General features: G+C 38.6%; 1 protein-coding gene across 8 annotated transcripts in view; it reads left to right on the top strand.

The window, feature by feature from the left end:
• The window catches only part of GRB14 (growth factor receptor bound protein 14), a 178,786-nt gene that overhangs the window by 128,477 nt on the left and 27,833 nt on the right, over positions 1-22,476 (top strand). For all 8 annotated transcript variants that reach the window (XM_065931664.1, XM_065931657.1, XM_065931658.1 and 5 more), the window contains 2 exons: positions 17,750-17,871; positions 19,703-19,777. In XM_065931664.1, coding sequence (XP_065787736.1) covers positions 17,750-17,871; positions 19,703-19,777 — 197 coding nt within the window. The remainder of the gene's footprint in view (positions 1-17,749; positions 17,872-19,702; positions 19,778-22,476) is intronic.

Below are 22,476 nucleotides of genomic sequence, written 5' to 3'. Positions count from 1 at the left end.
TTCTTGCATAGCTAGCTACTAGTCTTATAAACATTTTCCTTTGTTTGATACATAGAACAAAGGGAACATGTTTACGCCCCAGAGCAGTGTACCAAGCATGTCTATGCCCCAGAGCAGTGTACCAAGGCAAGGTTCAGTTTGGATGAGAAGTTTGCCTTTGTCTTATGAAGTACAATGGAGATGATGTTGGCAGAAGAGTTAAGTTCTTAGGAGGATCCGTTTTCAAAAAATTTTGGAAAGTGATTGGTTCATTTAAAGTCCCTCGCATTCCCTAAACAATTCAGAAAGTGCATGTAGTACTTCCTGTTTGAAGACTGCTGTCCTAAGATGTGTCAAGACCTTGGGAGAGGACAGAGGGAAACCTGCAGAAAAGAAGCTTGGATAGTCCCCACAGGGATTCTGAACCCCAGCCCACCCTCCCACCCTCTGTTTGAGAGTTAATGGGCCATAACATGTCAGCTGATCTCTGCAACTGAGCCTATTCCTGGCAGGAAAACTCGAATCTTGCAGGTATGCTATACTGGTCCGTGTGACTTGCTGTCTCACCTTCGTAGGTCAGAAAAAACCCAATGTATATTTTCTTCATTGCCATTTGTAACTAATTTAGCTTCTATTTATGATCATTAACCTCTTAGAAGTATGGTGGTAACTCTCAAAAGGCACGTGCCATAATTCCAAACTATTTTGTTTACTTATGGCTTTTAGCAATATAACTCTTAATTAACATAATATCTAATAAATATATTTTATACTGTTAACTTTTTCTCTTGGAGAGACTTTAAAAATCATTAAACATCTTTTGCAGTTATAGTCACTATGATTTATCCCTAACAAAGAGCTTGAAGTTCAGTAATAAAATCTACTCTGTAAATCAAGCAGCAGTGTTCATGGAGACCAACTGCAGGTTATATGAGGAATAAAAAGATTTGTGCAAGTCTTTTAATGTAGAAGCTTAAAATGGAACATTGAGAATTAATTTGAGCTACATACTAAATTTAAACTTTCAGGCACTGAATAGAAATATATTTCTCCATTACTGTATTTTCTGGAAACTGCTGAAATAAAATCAAAGATGTGAGAATATTGTTTCATGGTTTCATTAACCAAGCATTAGGCCGAAGCTTATGAGAAAGAAATTGAGTTCCAAAGCTTTATTGTGTTCTTTCTCTTTGTTTTTACTCAGATAATATCTTTATACAGTAGAAAAATTGCAGACATTAATGCTACTGAATTACTAATGTGTATTAGATTTACCACCTTCCCTTCCTTTTTTAAAAAATCTACTGCTTTATTTCTGTAAGGATTCACTGAGATGTTAGATGATAATAGTTAATGACTATCCAAATAAACTCCTTTTTATTTCTTCCACTTCTTTATCTAACAGTGTGACAAGAACAACTTTTATGGTGCTGTGGTCTTTCTCAGCATGAAGTATAAAACCAGTGTGTTTTTGAATTGTATTTGTGAGTATGTAGCTTATAAATTGGAGAAGGCAATGGCAACCCACTCCAGTGTTCTTGCCTGGAGAATCCCAGGGACTGGGGAGCCTGGTGGGCTGCTGTCTATGAACCAAGTCGGACATGACTGAATTGACTTAGCAGCAGCAGCAGCAGCAGCTCATAAATACTCTTGCAATATCTTTTCAGCCTAAGAGTGATATTAAGCAACATTTTTGCTATTTGCATTTTAAAATGAAAACAAGTAGGAAGGAGTGTTTCCCCCTTAAATATGCTGGCAGATGACAATGTCCTTTGTCAATAAAGTGAGGCACTCACATACTGAACTGTAAATCTTCTTTACATCCTGTTGACTTAAAGAACCAAAGGACAAACCATTTGCTGAAACTTTGGTGACCAGTTAGTGAGCTCTGCATGTTGTTCAGGGGACATTGTTGACCTCTCTCTGATAGAAATACTGGGTTTTCAATGCATAGAATCCTAAAGGTGAAGGATAGTCTGTTATTTTTTAAAAATATTTTTAGTACAAAAATAATTAGTCTCACTGCCAATAACTTAGAAATAAAGATGTCAAGAAGTAAACAATGCTATCCACAATTTAACAACACTGAAATGTTTCTTTAGTTTCTCTATTTTGACATTATCTCTTGCCTGTGTGTTCACTTGTGTAAACTACCTTTCTATATGTATGTGAACATTTTTTTAAAAAAATCGTGAGTATTTTCAGTTTTTTTTTTTCACTTTGCAGATTCCACAAAAACTAGGAACTCCCTCTGCCCCTTCTGCTTTTCCCGATTGCTTTCTTCCAATAGCTTAACAAATGTCTATTGACTGTTTTGCACAAACCTGTTTTGTATATGGATCCTGGGGGTACAGTAGGAAAACAATAGACAAAAAGCAATGCCCTGATGAATTTGCATTCTGATGGGAAGAGAAAGACAAGAGACACGTGATTAAAATGTGTATTCTCTTAGGTAATGATTAGCACTGGGGAGAAAATGAAGGCAGAGAATGGGGTAGGGAGTCTAGGGCTGGCAGGGAAATCAGGGAAGGTGTCCCTGACAGTGTGATGTTTGGGTGGAGATTGAAGCAGATAGGAGCAGCTCTTTGACTTAAATGGAAGAAGATTGTTCAGCAAGGAGGGAACATAAAGGGGGAAGGCCTGGACTTGGCAACCAGCTTGTGTTCAGGAAGCAGCCCAGAGGTGGGCACTTAGGGAGTCAGGAAGGTCGTGGAAAGGGACTGCCTGGAGCTTCTGTGGGACCCTCAGGCCATGGAGGGGACTGAACTTTTACACTGAGTAAGGCAAAAAGTAACTGGACGTTTTTGCATCAGAAAGCGGTAGGATCTGACTTAGTTTTAAAGTCTACTACTGAGAAAAGCCAAATGCAAGTTTTAACCATTTGGAGGCTAAGCAAATTAATTTTGCATTTACATCAAATTATCTGTGGTTTCCTGGCTTGGTCCTTGCCCATCTCTCATTTCTGCTAGTGATGCATGTCACATTGTATCATCTTCACGTCATGGTCTGCACACATATGAGGCTTAGTGTTTGTGAGATCCTGAAACCTTGTAGGCAAGAACATTTTGACTTATGAGATCATGACAGCTGGGAGTTTTCTGCACTCCAGTTGACTTTAGTGTCCCAGATGAGCTTAGGAAAGTTCCAGAGACATGCTATGTTGTTAATAGATGTGCTACTATTGTTGCTTCTGATCCATTTTAGCACACCACAGATTACTGAGGTCAGGAGGAGGAGCACGTGACATTAAAAATACGGTAGGGTTATCGAATCCAAAAGACTTCCCTGGGGCTCAGCAGTAAAGAATCTGCCTGCAATGCTGGAGATACAGGAGATGTGGGTTCGGTCCCTGATTGGGAAGATTCCCGAGGAGAGCATGGCAGCCTACCTCTGTATTGTTGCCTGGGAAATCCTATGGACAGCGGAGCCTAGAGGGCAACAGTCCAGAGGATCGCAAAGCGTTGGAGATGACTGAAGCGACTAAGCACACATGCACGCATCGAATCCAAAGTCTATTTTCAGAGTGACAGTTGGTGTGGCAAAGAAAACTCCTTTTTATTTTAATATGAATGTATATGTGTGATTCCCTGGGCTTCTCTGGTGACTCAGAGGGTAAAGCGTCTGCCTGCAATGCAGGAGGCCTGTGTTCGATCCCTGGTTCAAGAAGATCCCCTGGAGAGGGAAATGGCAACCCACTCCAGTACTCTTGCCTGGAAAATCCCATGGACCGAGAAGCCTGGTAGACTACAATCCATGGGATCGCAAAGAGTCGGGCATGACTGAGTGACTTCACTTTCTTTCTTTCTTTCTATATGTGTGGTAGCTACTATTGATGTGCATATTGTGTGTGCAGGGCCCCTACTTAGAGGCTTCACATTCATCTTGATAGACACTCAGTATTTAGCTTCATAGCAACCCTGCAAGGTACATTAATTTCATCTCCATTTCCCATATAAGAATACGAAGAATCGGTGATAAAATGCCTGACCCAGAGTTAAACCTTGCACAAATCTATATACCTGTCAGGTTCTCAAGTGTACATGTTTTCCTTGGAAGAAAGTTTGTTTTTTTTTTCACCCCATTAGATCAGGCAAAATTTTGGGGGAGTCTGTAGTTGGTTTGTCTCCCTCAGTGTCCATCCCCGTCTCTCATACATGCTACAAATACAAGATTGAAATTTTGAAACCTCAAGAACATTTTCATATAACCCTTCAGCCAGGTAGTACTGAAATTACTGGTATTCAACTGATCCAGCCTAGTCCAGTTTATTGCAGAGCCAGTTATTTGTTTTGGCTGAGCAAGGGGCTCATTTTGGAAATGACTTGCTCTTGAATTTATACACATCATGAATGGTGATATGAGCTTTGGAGCTTTGACTGCAGAATCATTATTTCATTACCTCTGTCCATAATTATTAATATATACTGCTGAGAATTTTCCCAGGCAGAGTAAATCATGGCGGGCAGCCCAACATCCTGCTTTTGTTACAGATCCCTGATTTGCCTGATTTGGGGTTGTGTTATTATGAGTTTCTAGATGTACACACAGCTTTATTGACGTTGGATTTCAAATATCAGTAAATCAACAAATATTCCCCTTTCTCTAATTATAAAACAAACCCTTTTGTAGCTGGTGTATTTTACTTCACAGCCACTGGATGTCACTGCAGTTCCCTAGATGGAGTCCCCTGCTTTTAAGAATCGTGTAAGAGGAGGGTGGGGGAAAAAGAAACTTCAGTTTTAAGTCTTCTGGAACTTACTAGGATCCGTGTTGGCTTGGCTCCCATTTTGATTCCTGGCATGAAGCAGCGGCAATTAACACAAGACCTCAAGCGCATAGCTATAGACTCCTCGGGAAGTGGAATTAATTGTATTTTAGAGTCGTTGCTGGGGACAGCTGAGATTTCTATTCTGAATATCACTGTAGAGTGACTTTAATAAGCAAAATGAATGACTGGAGACTTTTAATGAAACCACGTCTACGTGTGCGGCTCTCCCCACGTGGTCTGTTTAAGACTGAAGCAGTGCACAGCGGTGGGGAGGGAACCCTTCCCAACAGCCTGCTTTGAAGCTCCTCCACTTTTTCTTCTGGCGAAAGAAGCACACGTGTGGATGTTTGACACTGATGCTAATGTGTATTTGTACTTCCTGTGCTGTTTGGGACCCAGCAGCCATCAGAGTTGTGACCACCCTGGTCACCAGCAGAAATAATTGTGAAGCTTTTAGGACATGTGTGCCTGCGTCTCTCCCAAGACCCTGATCCGAGGGGTAAGGCGACATGGTTCTGGTAGCACCCTAGGACAGGAGATGGAATGTTAAAGCAGCAGAGAGTGCTTATAACCAAATCTGCCTCTCGTGGCCCAGCTGATTTTTCCTTTTCAGCGTTCCAATAGCCTGGGTTCAAGTCTCATCACCTCTCTTCTCAGGAATTCCTTTCTTCTCACAGTGGGCCCTTCCTGTTGCCTCAGATCGTACCAGAGTTATCCATCTGAGCGCAGACATGATTTACCTTGTGTTTGGGTCCAAGGTCCTTTGCAGGGCTTGTAGTATGTGCGACTTCACTACCCTTCCTGTCTCCAGCCTTATGTCCTGCTCCTCTCCTCTGAGTCCATACACGAGACAACTGCCTGTAGTTGCTTGCATTTCTACTCCTCGCTTTCCTTACTCATGCTGTTAAGACTCTCAGGAAGCCCTTTCTCACCCATCTCTACCTGGCTAACTGCTATACATCTTCCAAGGCTTACTTGGAATAGTAGTTAAAATTGACAATAAAGTATAACTGTATAATAATTCTCCCATAGTGCTCGTGCTAAAGAACTCACCTGCCAATGCATGAGAGGTAAGAGATGGGGGTTCCATCCCTGGGCTGGGAAGATCCCCTGGAGAAGGAAATTGCAACCCACTCCAGTATTCTTGCCTGGGAAATCCCATGGACAGAGGAACCTGGCAGACTGCAGTCCATGGTGTCGCAATGAGATGAATGAGTGACTGGCACTTTCAAATGGTAACTTCTAGCCGTTTCCTAAAAATTCCTATAAAAACAAAGATGAAGCCCCTCAGCTGTCCAGGCTGACTGACAGCTAACCTGGTGCCATGGTCCAGGGAGAGGAAAGATGGGAAAGCAGTTGGAGGCATCTCACATTCTGCCTTAAGAAGTGGAGTTGCACTTTCCATTTGAGAGCAGGTAGGGACACACACCTGCCTCTCCCATATGCCTAGGTGCAGCCTTTGGCTGCTCAGAAGCTACTTGTTTTTGAGACAGTCAGCATACTTGCTGGCACTAGTTTTTCTCATAGTCTTTTAAGAAATTACAGACCTCCCTGCAGCCCCCAAAACAGAGTGATGCAAGAAGCACTAGGAGTCAGTCAGTTCAGTCACTCAGTTGTGTTCGACTCTGCGACCCCATGGACTGCAGCACGCCAGGCCTCCCTGTCCCTCACCACCTCCTGGAGCCTACTCAAACTCATGTCCATCACGTTGGTGATGCCATCCAACCATCTCATCCTCTGATGTCCCCTTCTTCTCCCACCTTCAATCTTTCCCAGCATCAGGGTCTTTTCCAAAGAGTCAGCTCTTCACATCAGGTGGCCAAAGTATTGGAGTTTCAGCTTCAGCATCAGTCCTTCCAATGAATATTCAGGACTGATTTCCTTTAGGATGAACTGGTTGGTTCTCTTTGGAGTCCAAGGGACTCTCAAGAGTCTTCTCCAACACCACAGTTCAAAAGCATCAATTCTCCAATTCTCAGCTTTCTTTATAATCCAACTCTCACATTCTTGCATGACTACTGGAAAAATCATAGCCCTGACTAGATGGAACTTTGTTGGTAAAATAATGTCTCTGCTTTTTAATATGCTGTCTAGGTTGGTCATAGCTTTTCTTCCAAGGAGCAAGTTATATCTGCAGTCACCATCTGCAGTGATTTTGGAGCCCTAGAAAATAAAGTCTGTCACTGTTTCCACTGTTTCCCCATGTGTTTGCCGTGAAGTGATGGGGCCAGATGCCGTGATCTTAGTTTTCTGAATGTTGAGTTTTAAGCCAACTTTTTCACTCTCTTTTTCACTTTCGTTAGTTCTTCTCCACTTTCTGCCATAAGGGTGGTGTCATCTGCGTATCTGAGGTTATTGTTATTTCTCCAGGCAATCTTGATTCCAGTTTGTGCTTCATCCAGCCTGGCATTTTGTATGATGTACTCTGCATGTAAGTTAAATAAGCAGGATGACAATATACAGCCTTGACATACTTCTTTCCTGATTTAGAACCAGTCTGTTGTTCCATGTCCAGTTCTAACTGTTACTTCTTGACCTGCATACAGACTTCTCAGGAGGCAAATAAGGTGGTCTGGTACTCCCATCTTTTTAAGAATTTTCCAGTTTGTTTATGATATACACAGGCAAGGCTTTGGTGTAGTCAATAAGGCAAAAGTAGATGTTTTTCTGGAACTCTCTTACTCTTTTGATGATCTAGCAGATGTTGGCAATTTGGTCTCTGGTTCCTCTGCCTTTTCTAAATCCAGCTTGAACATGTGGAAGTTCACAATTCACGTACTGTTGAAGCCTGGCTTGGAGAATTTTGATCATTACTTTGCTAGCGTGTGAGATGTGTGCAGTTGTGTGGTAGTTTGAATATTCTTTGGCATTGCGTTTCCTTTGGATTGGAATGAAAACTGATTAGGAGTGATAGAGGTGAATTGGGTTCTGGCAGGCGACTCTCCCACAAGTGCCAGATAGGTGGGTACAGGGGGCAAGCAAATTTGGACAAGAAACAGACTTAAGGCTGTTTCAAGCAGGATTATTTACAGTATCAATTAATGAGAAAAGACGCCTAATGCTGTAATAATAGAGGAATGTTATAAGTTATAGTACATTTATAGAATATGATGTTATGCAGCTTTTAATCATGTTTTTGTAGTTTTTCCATTGAAGACTAGTATGGACAAATGTGAGACTGTAACGGTGGTTTGAATAAAGTGTATACTTTTCACCATATTTAGGAAATGTAGTATATATGTTTGTAAATCTATATCTACATTGTTTTCTAAATGTGAAAAATCTATACATAAAAACTCACATGGTCCCAAAGAAAAAGACAAGAAGGGAATATAATGTAATGTTAAGTGCTTATTCCTAATGGACAGTTTTAAAGATGGATTGTGATTGTGAGTTGTCTGTTTTCAAATTTTCTGTAATGGAAATACATTATTTTAGTAATCTGGAAAAAAAATAAACACAAATTTTAAAACTTATTAAGATATTTTTTTAAAGACTTAATTCAGAAAACTTCCTGAACGTCCAAGTTGGATCAAGTATCAATCTTTTATGCTGCTGTAACATTTCCTGCAGCTGTCTTAATAGGGATCGTATTATTAAATCTAATCTGTAATTACATCAATTTTGGAACTGTGTATATGTGCATCTTTGTAACTTAGAGTCTAAAACAAATAAATGGCTTCTGAACTAAGCTGTACTGAACAAGCAGTTCAAAGGATAGATTACAATGTGCATAGAAGGAAGAGATTTGAAAAAGGAGCTAAAGGAATCACATGTCATGCCATGCCCAGGTGGAAATTTACTCTGAGTCCTTAAAGGATGCATTGGATAACTTAGAATTTGTGAAAGTTGTTTCTAAACTCAAGTATTTGCAGTAAGCTTAAGATAATATATATGCAGACTTCTGGGGAAAAAATAAGGCTTTCTGTGAATAATACAAGTTGTGATCATTGAATCTGAGTTAGTATGAGGACTGTTATGCTTTGTTGAGGAATGATCCACAAGACCCTTATACCCATCAACTTAAGCATCAACATTTTCTTATTATTGCTTTTGGGAAGCTGAATCTGGCAGTGACGATTTTCTGGGGGATCTTATTGGTATTAGGTAGTTTTCTTAGGTTAAGGAACCTTTTAGAAATTGAGCCTTGCTTTATTGTTTGCTTCCCCAGTTACTGTTTTGCTTGCTCAGATGCTGTTCATTTTTATCTGAAAATAAGATTGACAAAATGTATGTAGTTTCTAGCTAGCACAGAGAAGTACAAGGACCTTTTGTCTCCTGGAGTTTCCTGTAACAAAGGTATACAAAGAATTGTTTTCTGGGTGAATTAGAGCTAAAAGCCACTTTTGTTTCTTCTCTTATCTGGTGATGAGAAGAGTAGGGACTTCAGTTTCTATTTGATCCTCATGCTCTACTTTCAGTAGATTCAGCGAAGAAGTCCAGGCAGAAGGTCACAGGTGAACATTTTCCATTCTGGGAGGATTGAGGTTTTTTAAAAAGACTTTGAAGTTAAATAAACAGTTTCAGAAGAAACTTCTTTCTTCTCTTTCTTTTTAAAGAAAAATTTTCTGAAAATTACATAGAAAACAGAATTATGTGTAGTTATCACTATTCAGTAATATTTCAGTGTATGCCCATAAGACTTCACTGATTTATCAGAAGCAAAAATAAAACTTAGTGATGTGAATCTTCTGTTTTTAAGACAGCTTTTTTTCCCATTCTTTCTGGAGGCTTTTTTTCCCTCCTTGTGGGTGCTGTTTTGAAGTGACTTAAGGTGGCTTCTCTTCTATTTTTCTACCTACATAAGAGTGGAATTTTATCACTATAACAAATTCATTTTACAATGCCTGAAAAATTCTTCGGAAAGTGTTTTAAATCGACTTGTATCTGTGAAGGTTTGTGGCATTTTTTTTTTTTTTTTTCTGCCATGCAGCGCCGGTTGCAGCCTCCTGGTTCCTGACCAGGGATGGAACCCGTGGCCTCTTGCAGTGGAAGCATGGAGTCCTAACACTGGACCACCAGGGAAGTCCCTGTGAAGTTTTAATAATTTATCTTAATATAATAGTTTTGGTGAATTTATGAAGTTTTAAAAGTAAGGTTTTTTAAAAAATCACATTGAATTTGTAGATTTTACCTGGAGTCATTTCTCAAATGATAACTCAACAAGTATCTGAGTTCATCCTGGATGATAGCTCGTAATACTGTGTTTTCAAACATTTAGAGCAAAGAGCCTCTAAATATAGAATTAATGCATTTCTTTTGTTATTTAAGCAATATAAGTTATTTACTAGGATTGCTCAGTTGGTTAAAGTCTGCTTGGCTTTATAATGGGACTACAGAAGAAGAGTCAACGGAAAGTTTATTGAAAGCCATCTAGACAAGTCTTTGGTTTTGTTTTGCCTTTCTTGGGTGTTGGTGGTGATGTCTTACTTTATGAATAGGCCTTGGCAAAACAAAGCTGGTCTTTGGCCACTTTTCACCTACCCTTTAAGTATTTTTCTTTTCCTTTCAAAGTAATCCATCTAGGCATCTTTTATCCTCTTGAACTTCTCCCTATTAAGATCTGTAATTAGTTTGATTTCTGCATTTTTGAAAAACACAATTTTTCTGTAAGATGTGATTAGCTGATAATCACTTAGACCTTTTAGGGTTCTTTGGATTATTATAGCATTTATCCTTTAACATAATGAGCATCAGTTGGGAGATGGTATATATAATGGCACATCTAAATGGGGACTGTGATGTGTAAGTGTAAGCAAATTATTTAATATCATTTTAAGAAGCCAGATTCTATAATAAGTAAGTTTTGTCTCCATTACCAGAAGAGTATAAGAGGTAAAAACCTGTGGCTGCATTTGATACTCTGGCCTTTGTTTGCTTTTTATATGTTTTCCGAATTTTCAATAGAATAGTACCAGAAGTATGTTTCTGCTTTCCCACATACTCTAGTTTTTGTCTGCTTGATTTGAAAACATTTTTTTCTGCTTAAGATTCCTAGGCTATCTTCCTGATGCTAGTAATTGGCATTTGGTATTATCATTCTGTGAACTTTTCTGCAAATCATATATCCCTTAATTTTCCATTCTGGATTGGTATGTTGGGCTTCATATGTGTGTAACCAACGAAACCCCAGCTATACTATTGCTTTTTTGGTGACTACACACATTACACCAGTTTTTTTTGTGTGTGTGTGACATGTTTGTCATAGCTGTTCAAATGCAACGTGGTTTTTCCACTCTTTTTTGTTTTATTTTCTTTTTTGAAGAGAATCCAAATTCAAATAATTTACTTTAATGTGAGGTTAAGATTGATAATTTGAAATACTGCCTGTTAAATTATTTCCCTTATACCCAAACTGTGGTGGTTTGTTTTCAGTTAATTAGTAAATAGTTATTGAACACATATCAAAATAAAAGAATCTGAGGCAATGGAGTCTTGAGAACTGCCAGAACGTGAGAGAGATATGAGCTGATACAGAAAGAACAAGGAGGCTATAAACAGGGGATGCCCTTCCAGTGGGAACTGCAGTGAAGGCCAAGGCAGTGCTGTGCGGAGGAAGGGGGAGAAGCCCGAGGTCAGATATGTGGCTGCCGTTCAAATCCTGAGACGTTGTTATTCTGAACACGAGACTCCTTATCTGCAAAATGGAAATAGAGCTTGCTCTTGTAGATTATCCTCTTAGTTTCGTAAGGCTGCTGGAACAAATTTATGGTGGCTTCATTGTTTGTTGTTCAGTCGCTCAGTTGTGTCTGACACTTTGCAAGGCCATGGACTGCAGCATGCCAGGCTTCCCTGTTCTTCACCATCTCCCGGAGCTTGCTCAAACTCATGTCAAATATTGAGTCAGTGATGCCATTCAGCCATCTCATCTTCTGTCATTGATGGTGGCTTAAACCAATAAAAATGTAATCTTTAAAGGTTCTGGAGGTGAGAGATCTTAAATTAATTTCGCTAGGCTGAAATCAAGGTGTTGGCAGGGCCACACTCTTCCCAGAGGCTGGGGAAGCCGTTCCTTGCCTCTTTCAGCTTCTGGTAGCAACCATGATTCCTTGGCTTGTGACCACTTCACATCACTTGAGTCTGTGCCTCTGGGGTCACATTGTCCTTTCCTCTTCTTTCTCTGTCAGATCTCCTTCTGTTTCTCTCTTAAAAGGATACTTGTGTTTGGATTTAAGGCCCACCTGTATAGTCTTGGATAATCTCTTCTCGGGATCTTTCTGTTAATGACATCTGCAGATCCTTTGCCATATAAGATACTGTTTGCAGGTTCCAGAGATCAGGACCTGAAGTCTTTATTCAACTTACTGCAGAATAATTATACAATAATTAAATACAGCCATGATTACTCAGGTTTATACATGAAGAGATGTAACTCACTTTATTTCTATAGCTTGAATTAATTTCTGAGTGAGTCTCTTGACCTCTTAATGACAGTTTAATCTTTTGTTATTGGCTTGCTTTATGGGTTATTCTTAGTCTTTTTGTCGTAATAATCAGTTCAGGTTATATACACAAGTTTCATACAGGTTTAAGATCCTCTCAGTTGAAGGTTCAGAGAAGGCAATGGCACCCCACTCCAGTGCTCTTGCCTGGAAAATCCCATAGACGGAGGAGCCTGGTAGGCTGCAGTCCATGGGGTTGCTAGGAGTTGGACATGACCGAGCAACTTCACTTTCACTTTTCAGTTTCATGCATTGGAGAAGGAAATGACAACCCACTCCAGTATTCTTGCCTGGAGAATCCCAGGGACGGCGGAGCCTGGTGGGCTGCCATCTCTGGGGTCACACAGAGTCAGACATGACTGACGTGACTTAGCAGCAGCAGCAGCAGCAGCAGCAATTGAAGGTTAAGACCTACTTTCACTCTTCACATACTCTGGTGGGGCATTTAAGTCCCAGGGTGTTTGTCTAACTGCTATCCAACTTTTCTCTTCATGTTCTAGAAACTCTTGTTACTCTCAAGCTTATTGCCTGTACCATAAAGTCCACTAAGTTCATGGTCTTCTCTTAGCCCTTCCCCACTCCTTTTGGGGGACTTGATTCTGCAGTGTTCTTTTCTCATTCTTGAATGTTATGGACTCATCATCCTCAAGGTTGCACTTAGCTAATTGCTTTTCTGCCATGTTAGATGCAGGACTTCTACTTGAGGCTGTAAATCTCCCGAGGTTCTCTCTGGTTTGAACCACACACCACCAGTAAACTTATATGGGGTTTTATCACCATCCACTCCTCACCCTGAAAGGGTCCTAGTTCTAGGAAGGGCAGAGTAGGGAGTCGCTGGGACCTAAGCCATCCACTTACTCTCCATCTCCCTCTCAGTCTCCACTCCACCCTTTCCTCCACTAACCCCTTAATCCAAGATAATTTCCCAGATGACAGAGGGTGCATCCCTGCCTGGGGCAGTAGAGGATCAGCTGGCCGTTATTCTTCCTGAAAGTGAAAATGAAAGTCGCTCAGTCAGGTCCAACTCTTTGCGACCCCTTTGGAGTTCTCCCTGCCAGAATACTGGAGTGGTTAGCCTTTCCCTTCTTCAGGGGATCTTCCCAACCCAGGGATCAAACCCAGGTCTCCCCATTGTGGGCAGATTCTTTATCAGCTGAGCTATAAGGAAAGCCTCAGAATACTGGAGACCCAGGAGTCAAACTGGAGTCTCCTGCGTTGCAGGTGAATTCTTAACCAACTGAACTATCAGGGAAGCTGATTATTCTCCCTAAGTGATCATATTTGTCAAAGATTGATAAAGTCTAATTTGGAGGTCAAAAGTAAAGAAAGTACATCTTTGTCATTTTTCATGTCTGCACAGTTTATCTTCAGGGCAGATCGTGTGCTGTTTTCTTAGTGGTAGGTAGGGATAGGCGATGAGTACAATTAAACACAGGTTGATAAAACAAATAGGCAGACCTCTTGCTTAATACCTTGCAATTTTCTCCCACTGTAGTTGCAGTGAATACAGATCCAGCGCTTAGCACATAGTATGTTTAATAATGTGAACCTGTGCTTCATAAGATTGAAAATATCAACTGGGGTTGTGTGAGAAGTAGACACAAGTAAGGCTAATAAAGATTATTAGAGGTGCAGCTTCTCACTCGATATCTGAGTGACTGCTGGATCTCCCCTCAAAATGCTTCTCTTACAGTCTTCCTAGCTCTGTGGCGGCAGTCCTTCCACATGCTTAAGCCAAGAATCCTGGTGTCTTCCTTAACTGCCCCCTCTCTTTCACTCCCCATTCAGTTTGTCAGCAGATCCTATTGGCTTTGCCGTCAGAACACATCCAGATCCTGCCTGCTTCTTACATGTCTTCTTACTGCTGCCCGCTCACCCAAGCCACGTCATCTCTCCCCTTGTTAATTGCAGTATTCTACCAGATGGGCTTCCTGCTTGCACCCTTAAGCCTTGTGAAATCAGTTCTCCATTGAGCATCTAGTGTCATCCAGTGAAAACAGGGGTCAGCTTGTAGTATTCCTGTTCAAAATGACTTCTTATCTAACTCAGAGGAAAAGCCAGATCCTTATTCTGACCTGCATGTCTTTATCCAGTGGCCCCAGCTCATCACTTTTACGTCCCTGACCTCTCCTCCTGGTACTCCCCTCCCTTTGCTCATTCGGCTTTAGCTCCCTTAGCTCCTTGCCCTACTTCAAACATGCCAGCCTTGCTTTTTGCCTCAAGGGGTCTCCTCTTGTTCTTCCTTTCAATAGCTGCTTGGCTCATGCCTTCTTCTCTTTTGGATTTATGTTTAAACATTACCTTCTCAACATGGCCTTCCTTGGTAAATCTTTATTATCTAAATTTTTTTTTTTTACTTATTTATTTTTGGCTGTGCTGGGTCTTTGTTGCTGCGTGGACTTTCTCTAATTGCAGCGAGTGGAGGCTACTCGCTCGTTGCAGTACACAAGCTTCTCATTGCCGTGGCTTTTCGTGTTGAGACGCTCGGGCTCTAGGCGCGTAGCAGTAGTTGAGGTGCACTGGCGTAGTTGCCCAGTGGCATGTGGAATCTTGCTGGATCAGGGATCAAACCCATGTGCACTGCATTGGCAGGTGGATTCTTAACCACTGTACCACCAGGGAAGTCCTTTGGCAAGCTTTAGAAAATGAATTTCTTTCCTCTGTTCCCTCCTCTCTCCCTCTTCCCCAGTCCATTTTTCTCTATAGCGTTTATTGCCACCTTTTAAGATTTACATTAGATTTTTTTCCCCATGTCTTCACATTAGAATGGGAGTCCCACAAGGCAATGATTTCGTACTGTCTTGTTGACTACAAAATTGCTAGCTCCAAGATGAATGTCTGACACATGGGAGGCCTTCAATAAATATTTTTTGAATGGATAGATGAATGAACAAGGGAAAACTGCCAGATTATATGGATTTATCTCATAACAAGTAGAAAGTAGATGAGTTTTTGAACAGTGGTCATGTTGATGCAAATGTATTATGAGGTTTCTTATGATATAAGGGTCCAGGTTGTATTGGAAGAATGAGAAAACAGCGGTTTGGAGATTAGTTAGGAAAAGGCGAAGGTCTAAATTGGAATAGTAACAGTGAGGGTGAGGAGTTGGTTGTGTGAGAAACTCAGAGGAAGAGTCTAATGTCTGGGGTAACAACAGTGGAGAATATCGGAGAGGACATGGGATTGTAAGAGATGTAGCAGAATTTAAGAAAAAGCACTTTGAGAGAGAAAAAGGAAGATACTCTTAGTTTTTTAATTTTTTCAGCAACTTTTGGGAAAATGTGTGTAACATAAAATTTATCATTTTACCCATTTTACTGTTCACTGGAATTATAGACATTTATATTGTTGTGCAGCCATTATCCCTGTCCATCTCTAGAACACTTTTATCTTCCCATAATGAAACCCTGTACCCATTAAACAATAACTCCTCATTCCTCCCACACCCTGGTCCTTGGCAACCACCGTTCTACTTTCTTTCTCTGTGAATTTGTCTGTTCTAGGTACCGCATGTAAATGGAATCATATAGTATCTATTTTTTTGTGTCTGTCTTATTTTATATAGCATAATGTCTTTAAGGTTCATCCGTGTTGTACCATGTGTAAGGATTTCATTCTTTTTAAGGCTAAATATTCCACTGTATGTCTTTATGACACTTTGCTTATCCCCTTCATTTGTTGATGAATGTGAGGATGTTTTTACTTTCTGGCTACTGTGAATGATGTTACAATGAACACTGATGTATGAGTACCAGTTTCAGTCCTTGTTTTCACTTGTTTTGATTATGTGCTCAGAAGTGGAATTGCTGGAATTGTGTAATATTTTGAGGAACCACCCTTCGGAACTTTGGTTTTAGACAGACTATGTTTGAAGTGGTTGGAAAGGCTAGCAGTTAGGATTGAAGTGCCAGTTGAAGCAACTGCAGTGGAGATTTCAATTCAAGGAACTTGACAGACAGACTTAATAGCTGAAGAGGAGGGAGAGTGAATTAGTTGAGAGAAGGAAAAGAAAAGAGTCGAGCCAAGGACTGCATCTTAGGAGAGAAGGAGCTACCAGAGCTAGTCAATGAGACAGAAAAAGAACGATCAGAGTTAGGAACAGAACCCAGAGTACTGATACACGCTTGGCTCCAACTCATCCATATTCATTGAGCGCTCTTACGAGAACTTCCTTTCAGATGAATAAGCTTCTGTTTAAGTATGACATTACTTTCAAGGGTTTGGGTGCTGTAGGTCACAGATCATTCCTGAGTATTGAATTTCTGAGACAGATTCTTTCCAAAAAGATCCATAAAACACCCCAAAAAAGCAGAGGATTTCTGTATTTCTTATTTGACTCATCTCCATTTTGCATTAATAATTTCATAGTCACTTTTCTTTACCCTTTTATCGAAGTGTGACATACCTTACCGTAAGGGGACAAATGTAGACAACTTGATGGATTCTCAGATATTGTATTATATGTACCTGAGTATCTAACACCCAGATTAAGAAACAGAATATCTCCTTCACCTAGTGGTTCCCTCACAGCCCTGCACCCTCACCCACTGTACCCATTATCTTGATTTCTAACACTGTAGATGTATTGTATTTGTGTTGAACTTACGAAAGTAGACTATTACTCTTTGTGTCTGACTTCTTTCATTTACTGTTATGTTTGTGGAATTTATCCATGAAGTTGTGTGTTGTGTAGTGTATATTCCACCGGTCCTTTACACAATTTACTTATTCATTCTCACATTAATAGGCATTTAGATAACTTCCAGTTTGGGGCTATTATGAATAGTACCACTGTGAACATCACAGTTTCTTTTTAAAACAGGAATTTTGCATGTTATGTTCACCTCTTTAAAGATGCCATTGCTTTTTTCATTAAAGTTCCTTTCCTCCTAAGTGCCTTCCCACCCTACCTATTTATCTTCTTGGTTAATACAAACTGCCTGAACATTAGTAGTGAAAATAAAAAGTACCACAAGAAATTAAGTTTCTTAAAAAGTGTATGTCCTTGCATTAAAAGTTTCTTTTTTAAAGCATTTATTTAAAATTTTCGTAACTATCTAGATTATGACTCTTAAATGCATACTGAACCTGTCAAAATTTTTCATCTCTTAATGGGATGAATTGTTCAACCTTGAGGCAAATATTTTAATTTTTGGCACCATGATGAGTTAGAGAAAAATAATAGCTCTCATATTCTTAATTCAGGTTTGTTGCAAACTTATAATTTACATATCAGCAAAAGGAGATCTAGAATTAGTGAAAAGTGCATTGTGATATTTTATGTCATTTTTCTCTTTGGGTTACAAACTTGCTTTGGTGTAAAATCAACATTGCAAATTCAAAATTGATGAAAATTTTATCATTCTGGCTATTTCAGAATTGAGTTTAAATTGGCTATGTTTAATAAAGATACATATATAATATATTTTATATATTTGTATATATATATATATATATGTCCATATATATATTTGTTTACCTATCTGTCCATCTTTCTGTCTGTTCATCCATCCATCCATCCATCTATCTGTTGACATGCTCACTGGAACATTCTTTACAGAAAGAACAATAGAAGACCACGAGCTGGTGATTGAAGTGCTATCTAACTGGGGAATGGAAGAAGAAAATAAGCTATACCTTAGAAAAAATTATGCCAAATATGAATTCTTTAAAAACCCAATGGTAAGTGAAATCCCAATTAATAGTTATGGAAAATAAATGAGTTTAGTTAAATTTTATTTTATTTTATGTGAGGATAAAGTACACTATAGACACACTATAGATAAAGTACAATTATGTACTTGGTAAATTGTAGGTAAGAATTCTAGTCCTTTAAACTTATAGTTGACATGCTCACAGAAGTTCATATACATAGTTTGGGGGAACTGTTGCTTTTTTTTCTTGCCTTTTAAGAAAAAAAACTGCATTTGATTTGGGGAATGAATTATTAGATATCTCCCAGGCAGGTTCCAAAATACTATGGTTTAAGTCTTTTTGGAGAACTTAGGAAATTAAGAAAAATTCTAAAGGAAGATCCAATTGATGTTTGTTGGGAGTGTTGAAACTTAACCAGAAGTTTAGATTGACAAGCATCTTGCTGTTCCAAATTATTTTGTTTCAGTGCAATAATTACTGAGCTAAGAAGAAATGAGATAAATACCAGTCCATTATCTAGTAAATACTACTTTCATTATAGTTCTTTTTAAAAGAAAATAAATGTATGTCACATACTAATGAAGACTAGTGATCTAGAGAAGTCAGAATAGCCTCTGGGCTCATTACTTTAAATTGTTTTTGTCTTTGCAGCTGTAGCATATTTTTACACCAAGTTTTGGATAATTGGATTGAAATGATATACTTAATGAAAAATATATGATACACACCATAATAGAATATTTTCAAACCCAGAAAGGCCTCTTACGTTCTCTCTTATTTGAACCTATTAATAGAAACATAATGGGATGATCTTTGACGAATAAAATAAGAGTCCTAATAAAAATTAAATAGAATTTAAAAGGAAACTGTTTTCTTGTTGTGAATCTTTATTAAAAGCAAGAAATTTAAAAGTCATCATTAAAGACATATGATTTAGTGCTCATTTTTGGTTTATCTATTTTTCTTTTATTTAAACAAGGCTATAGATTCATTTTGTAGACTTAGAGTAGTGGTTCTCAACTGAGAGTGATTGATAATAATGTCTGGAGACCTTTTTGGTTTTCATACTGAGGGGACGGGGGGGCTGCTAGTGGTGGAGGCCAGGGATGCTCTAAACACCCTGCAATGCACAGAACAATCCCCCCAGCACAGTGTTATTAGACAATGTTAATAGAGCTACTGTTCAAAAACCCTGTCCTAGAGGAAGTATAGTGGCATGTAATTTTCCAAACTTGCCTGATCATAAAAGTTTCCTGGGAGAGGAGATAGTGCTTATTAAAAATACAGGATCCAGATCTACCCTGACCTACTGAATCAGACACTCCAGGATTGAGGCCTGGGAATTCCCATTTTAAACAGCTTTTCTGGGTGAATTTTATGATTAAACAGGTTTGGGAAAACAGTAGGTAGACAAAACTGTCCTTTTAGCAACCTGACCCTCTAGTCAACTCCTGGCTCCTTTTACTGTGGCTGTGACCTTGGGTAGATACTTTACTTCTGTGAGCCTTGAGTTTATGAAATAGCCCTTCCGTACCTGCTGGAGTGGTTGCAGGACTCTGGGACAGGCGCGGAAGCTCACACACAGCAGCCCAAGGGCAGTGCTTTGTAACTGGAGGTGCGTGGATCTTCCTGTGTCGGCACCCCCGAGGGTGTCTGCCTGACGTTTGGGCTGTGCTCCTATCTTCTCATTAACGTACCTGTGTATTGGTTAGAGTCAGGGACTGGCATTTTAAAAAATGCTTTGGGTGAATTTTCAAAACACTGGTTTAAGAACTTTTGCTTTAGAGTATTCTGTTGGTGCAGTTCCCTCTTTTCTGGCATGGCTTCTGGGAGAATGTAACATGTATCTTTTCGTTAGTATTTTTTTCCAGAGCATATGGTGTCTTTTGCAACTGAAACCAATGGTGAAATATCCCCCACACAGATTTTGCAGGTAAAATATATTTTCAATAAGATATGTAAGTAATATATAATAAAGGGAAACTGTAAGGTCCATATTTATTTATTTATCTAATTTTATAAGTAGATATACTCATCTTACATTTCAGTGCCCTTTTTGTTTTACTTTATGAGACTAAAAATTTTCTGTTTTTATTGAAGTATAGTTGATTTACAGTGTTCTGTTAGTTTCAGATGTACAGCGGAGTGATTCAGTTATACATACATATGTATCTATTTTTTCAGATTCTTGTATAAGCTATTACAAAATATTGAGTATAAGTCCCTGTAGGTCTTTATTAGTTATCTGTTTTATATATAGTAGTATATATATGTTGTTTCCAAACTCTTAATTTATCCTCTGCTTTCCCTTTTGGTAACTGTAAGTTTGTTTTCTATGTCTGTGGATCTGTTTCTGTTTTGTATATAAGTTTATTTATATCTTTTTTTTTAGAATTGTACATATAAGCAATATCATATGTTATTCATCTTTCTCTGACTGACTTACTTCACTTTTTAGTATGAAAATCTCTAGGTCCATTCATATTGCTTAAAATGACATTATTTCATTCTTTTTATGGCTGAGTAATATTCCATATTCCATTATGTAAATATATCACATCTTTATTCATTCATCTGTCAATGGACATTTAGGTTGCTTCCGTGTCTTGGCTGTTGTAAATAGTGCATCCATGAACATTGGGAGGCATGTATCTTTTCCAATTATGGTTTTCTGTGGATATATGCCTAAGAATGGGCTTACAAGATTATATTTTTAGTTCTACTTTTAGATCTATTTTTAGTTTTTTAAGGAATCTTCTTACTGGTCTCCATAATGGCTGTACCAATTTGCATTCCTACTAACAGTATAGGAGGGTCCGCTTTTCTCCACACACTCTCCAGCATTTATTATTTGTATACTTTTTCATGATGGCCATTCTGACCAGTGTGAGGTGATACCTCATTGTCGATTTGATTTACATTTCTCCAATAATAAGCGATGCTGAGTATCTTTTCATGTGCCATCTGTATGTCTTCTTTGTGACTATTTAGTCAGATCCATATTTATACATGTCCAGATTTGGGATGTTATGTCTTGAATTATTAATTTTTGATGGAGATAAAGTTGGAAAAGAATAGGAAAAAACAAAATCTAGATAAAGAGTTCCCTAATCAATAAAGACCCCATCACTATATTATTCTTTCCAGTTTGGGACAATTGTCAAAGGATTTTAAGTGTATCACAAAAGGAAATTTGCAGTATTTTGCTCTGTGACATATTTAAAAAATATGTTAGTCTTTGAAAAAGTCAAAATTTCCAGTAAATTGTAGACCCTTTACAAACAAATATGTATTATTAACTTTTATAATAAATGCCCTCCATACTGTTTGTGATAAAATATTTAGCAATTCAATGAAATACTGTCTATGATGGAAATACCTGATTGAAAAATGAAATAGCTGAATTAAGAATACTAAGTATTTAACATTTCCTTAGTTTTGCACCTGTTGGGCATTTCTTCCAAACTGGCTATGGCTTTAGGTGACCATTTTCCCAAGACATTTGCATTACAATAAAAGGTTTCAGGTATTTTATGTTTGATATTATACTTGTTAACAGGTTAATGGTAAGCAGTGTCTTTATAATGGTTGCTGTTTGATCTAAACAGCAGACATCCTCGAATCCACTCAATATTCTCTCATCTTTAATGAAGAAAACTTTTAATAGTTCCAGTATAGATATTACTTTAAATGTATTGATATTTGAATATATTGGTACATACCCTGAGGATCACAGGTTTCTTTTCTGTGGGCTTTTTATTTTTAATAGGTTGTATTTCATTTTTTGCTTCAAAATATTTTAGAGATATGATTGGTCCCGTGATTTCTCCAAAAGCTACTTATATGCTAGTGGGTTTTCATATAAGACACCCCATGGAATGTTGTGGTGAATTGCAGCGGAGGTAGTGCCCCAGGAGCCCTGCTCTCATGCCTCTTAACACTTTGCATTTGGGTTATGAGAGAGTGGTGGATTGGAGTTCTTCTTCTGCCTCCTTTCCAAAATTCGCCTATAATTTAGTTATACTGCTTTAATGTTAGAGTATAAAAACAAGAAAAATCATAACTTTGGAATCAGATAGTCCTGCATGTGCCCCTGACCTCTTCTCTCCACTGAGGCAATGTTTCCACTTTTTAAAACGTTCCTTCTTTTTCTAGTGTGACCTCTGTGACTCCCTTTTTAAAATTTAATTGGTTTGGTTTAATAACTTGGAAAGCACTCAAACTAAAAAACCTACTTCCCTGTTTTGCATGTCAATTAATTAATATCTGTGGCTCATTAAATTAAAAGTTTTTTTTTTTAATTTACTTAAAAAACATTATCTACTCTCGGCATTTCCCTGAATAGCCTTTTAAAAATATGTCACGTTGTTTTAGCTAATACTTTCTTTTAGTTTCAGTTTTTCTATTTTGCATTAGTTTATTCCTAGAGGTTTCTATTTTCTTCTTTTAATGAGACACTAATGCATTTCCACTGTCTTAACTAAGGATGCTGAGCACAGCTACTCAGAGCTAGTCCTTTTCATTCTCCATTTCCTGACCGACACACGCCCTCTGTCTCAGTTACTTTTCACTGGGTAGTCAACTAGTCCAAACCTTAACGGCTTAAGTACCATTCACATTTTGTCAGCAGTT

This window comes from Muntiacus reevesi, chromosome 3 (genome assembly GCF_963930625.1).
Source record: "Muntiacus reevesi chromosome 3, mMunRee1.1, whole genome shotgun sequence".
In the NCBI taxonomy this organism is placed as follows: domain Eukaryota; kingdom Metazoa; phylum Chordata; class Mammalia; order Artiodactyla; family Cervidae; genus Muntiacus; species Muntiacus reevesi.
Note: the sequence above shows the minus strand (reverse complement) of the source record. Positions and strands in the feature narration are given on the sequence as shown.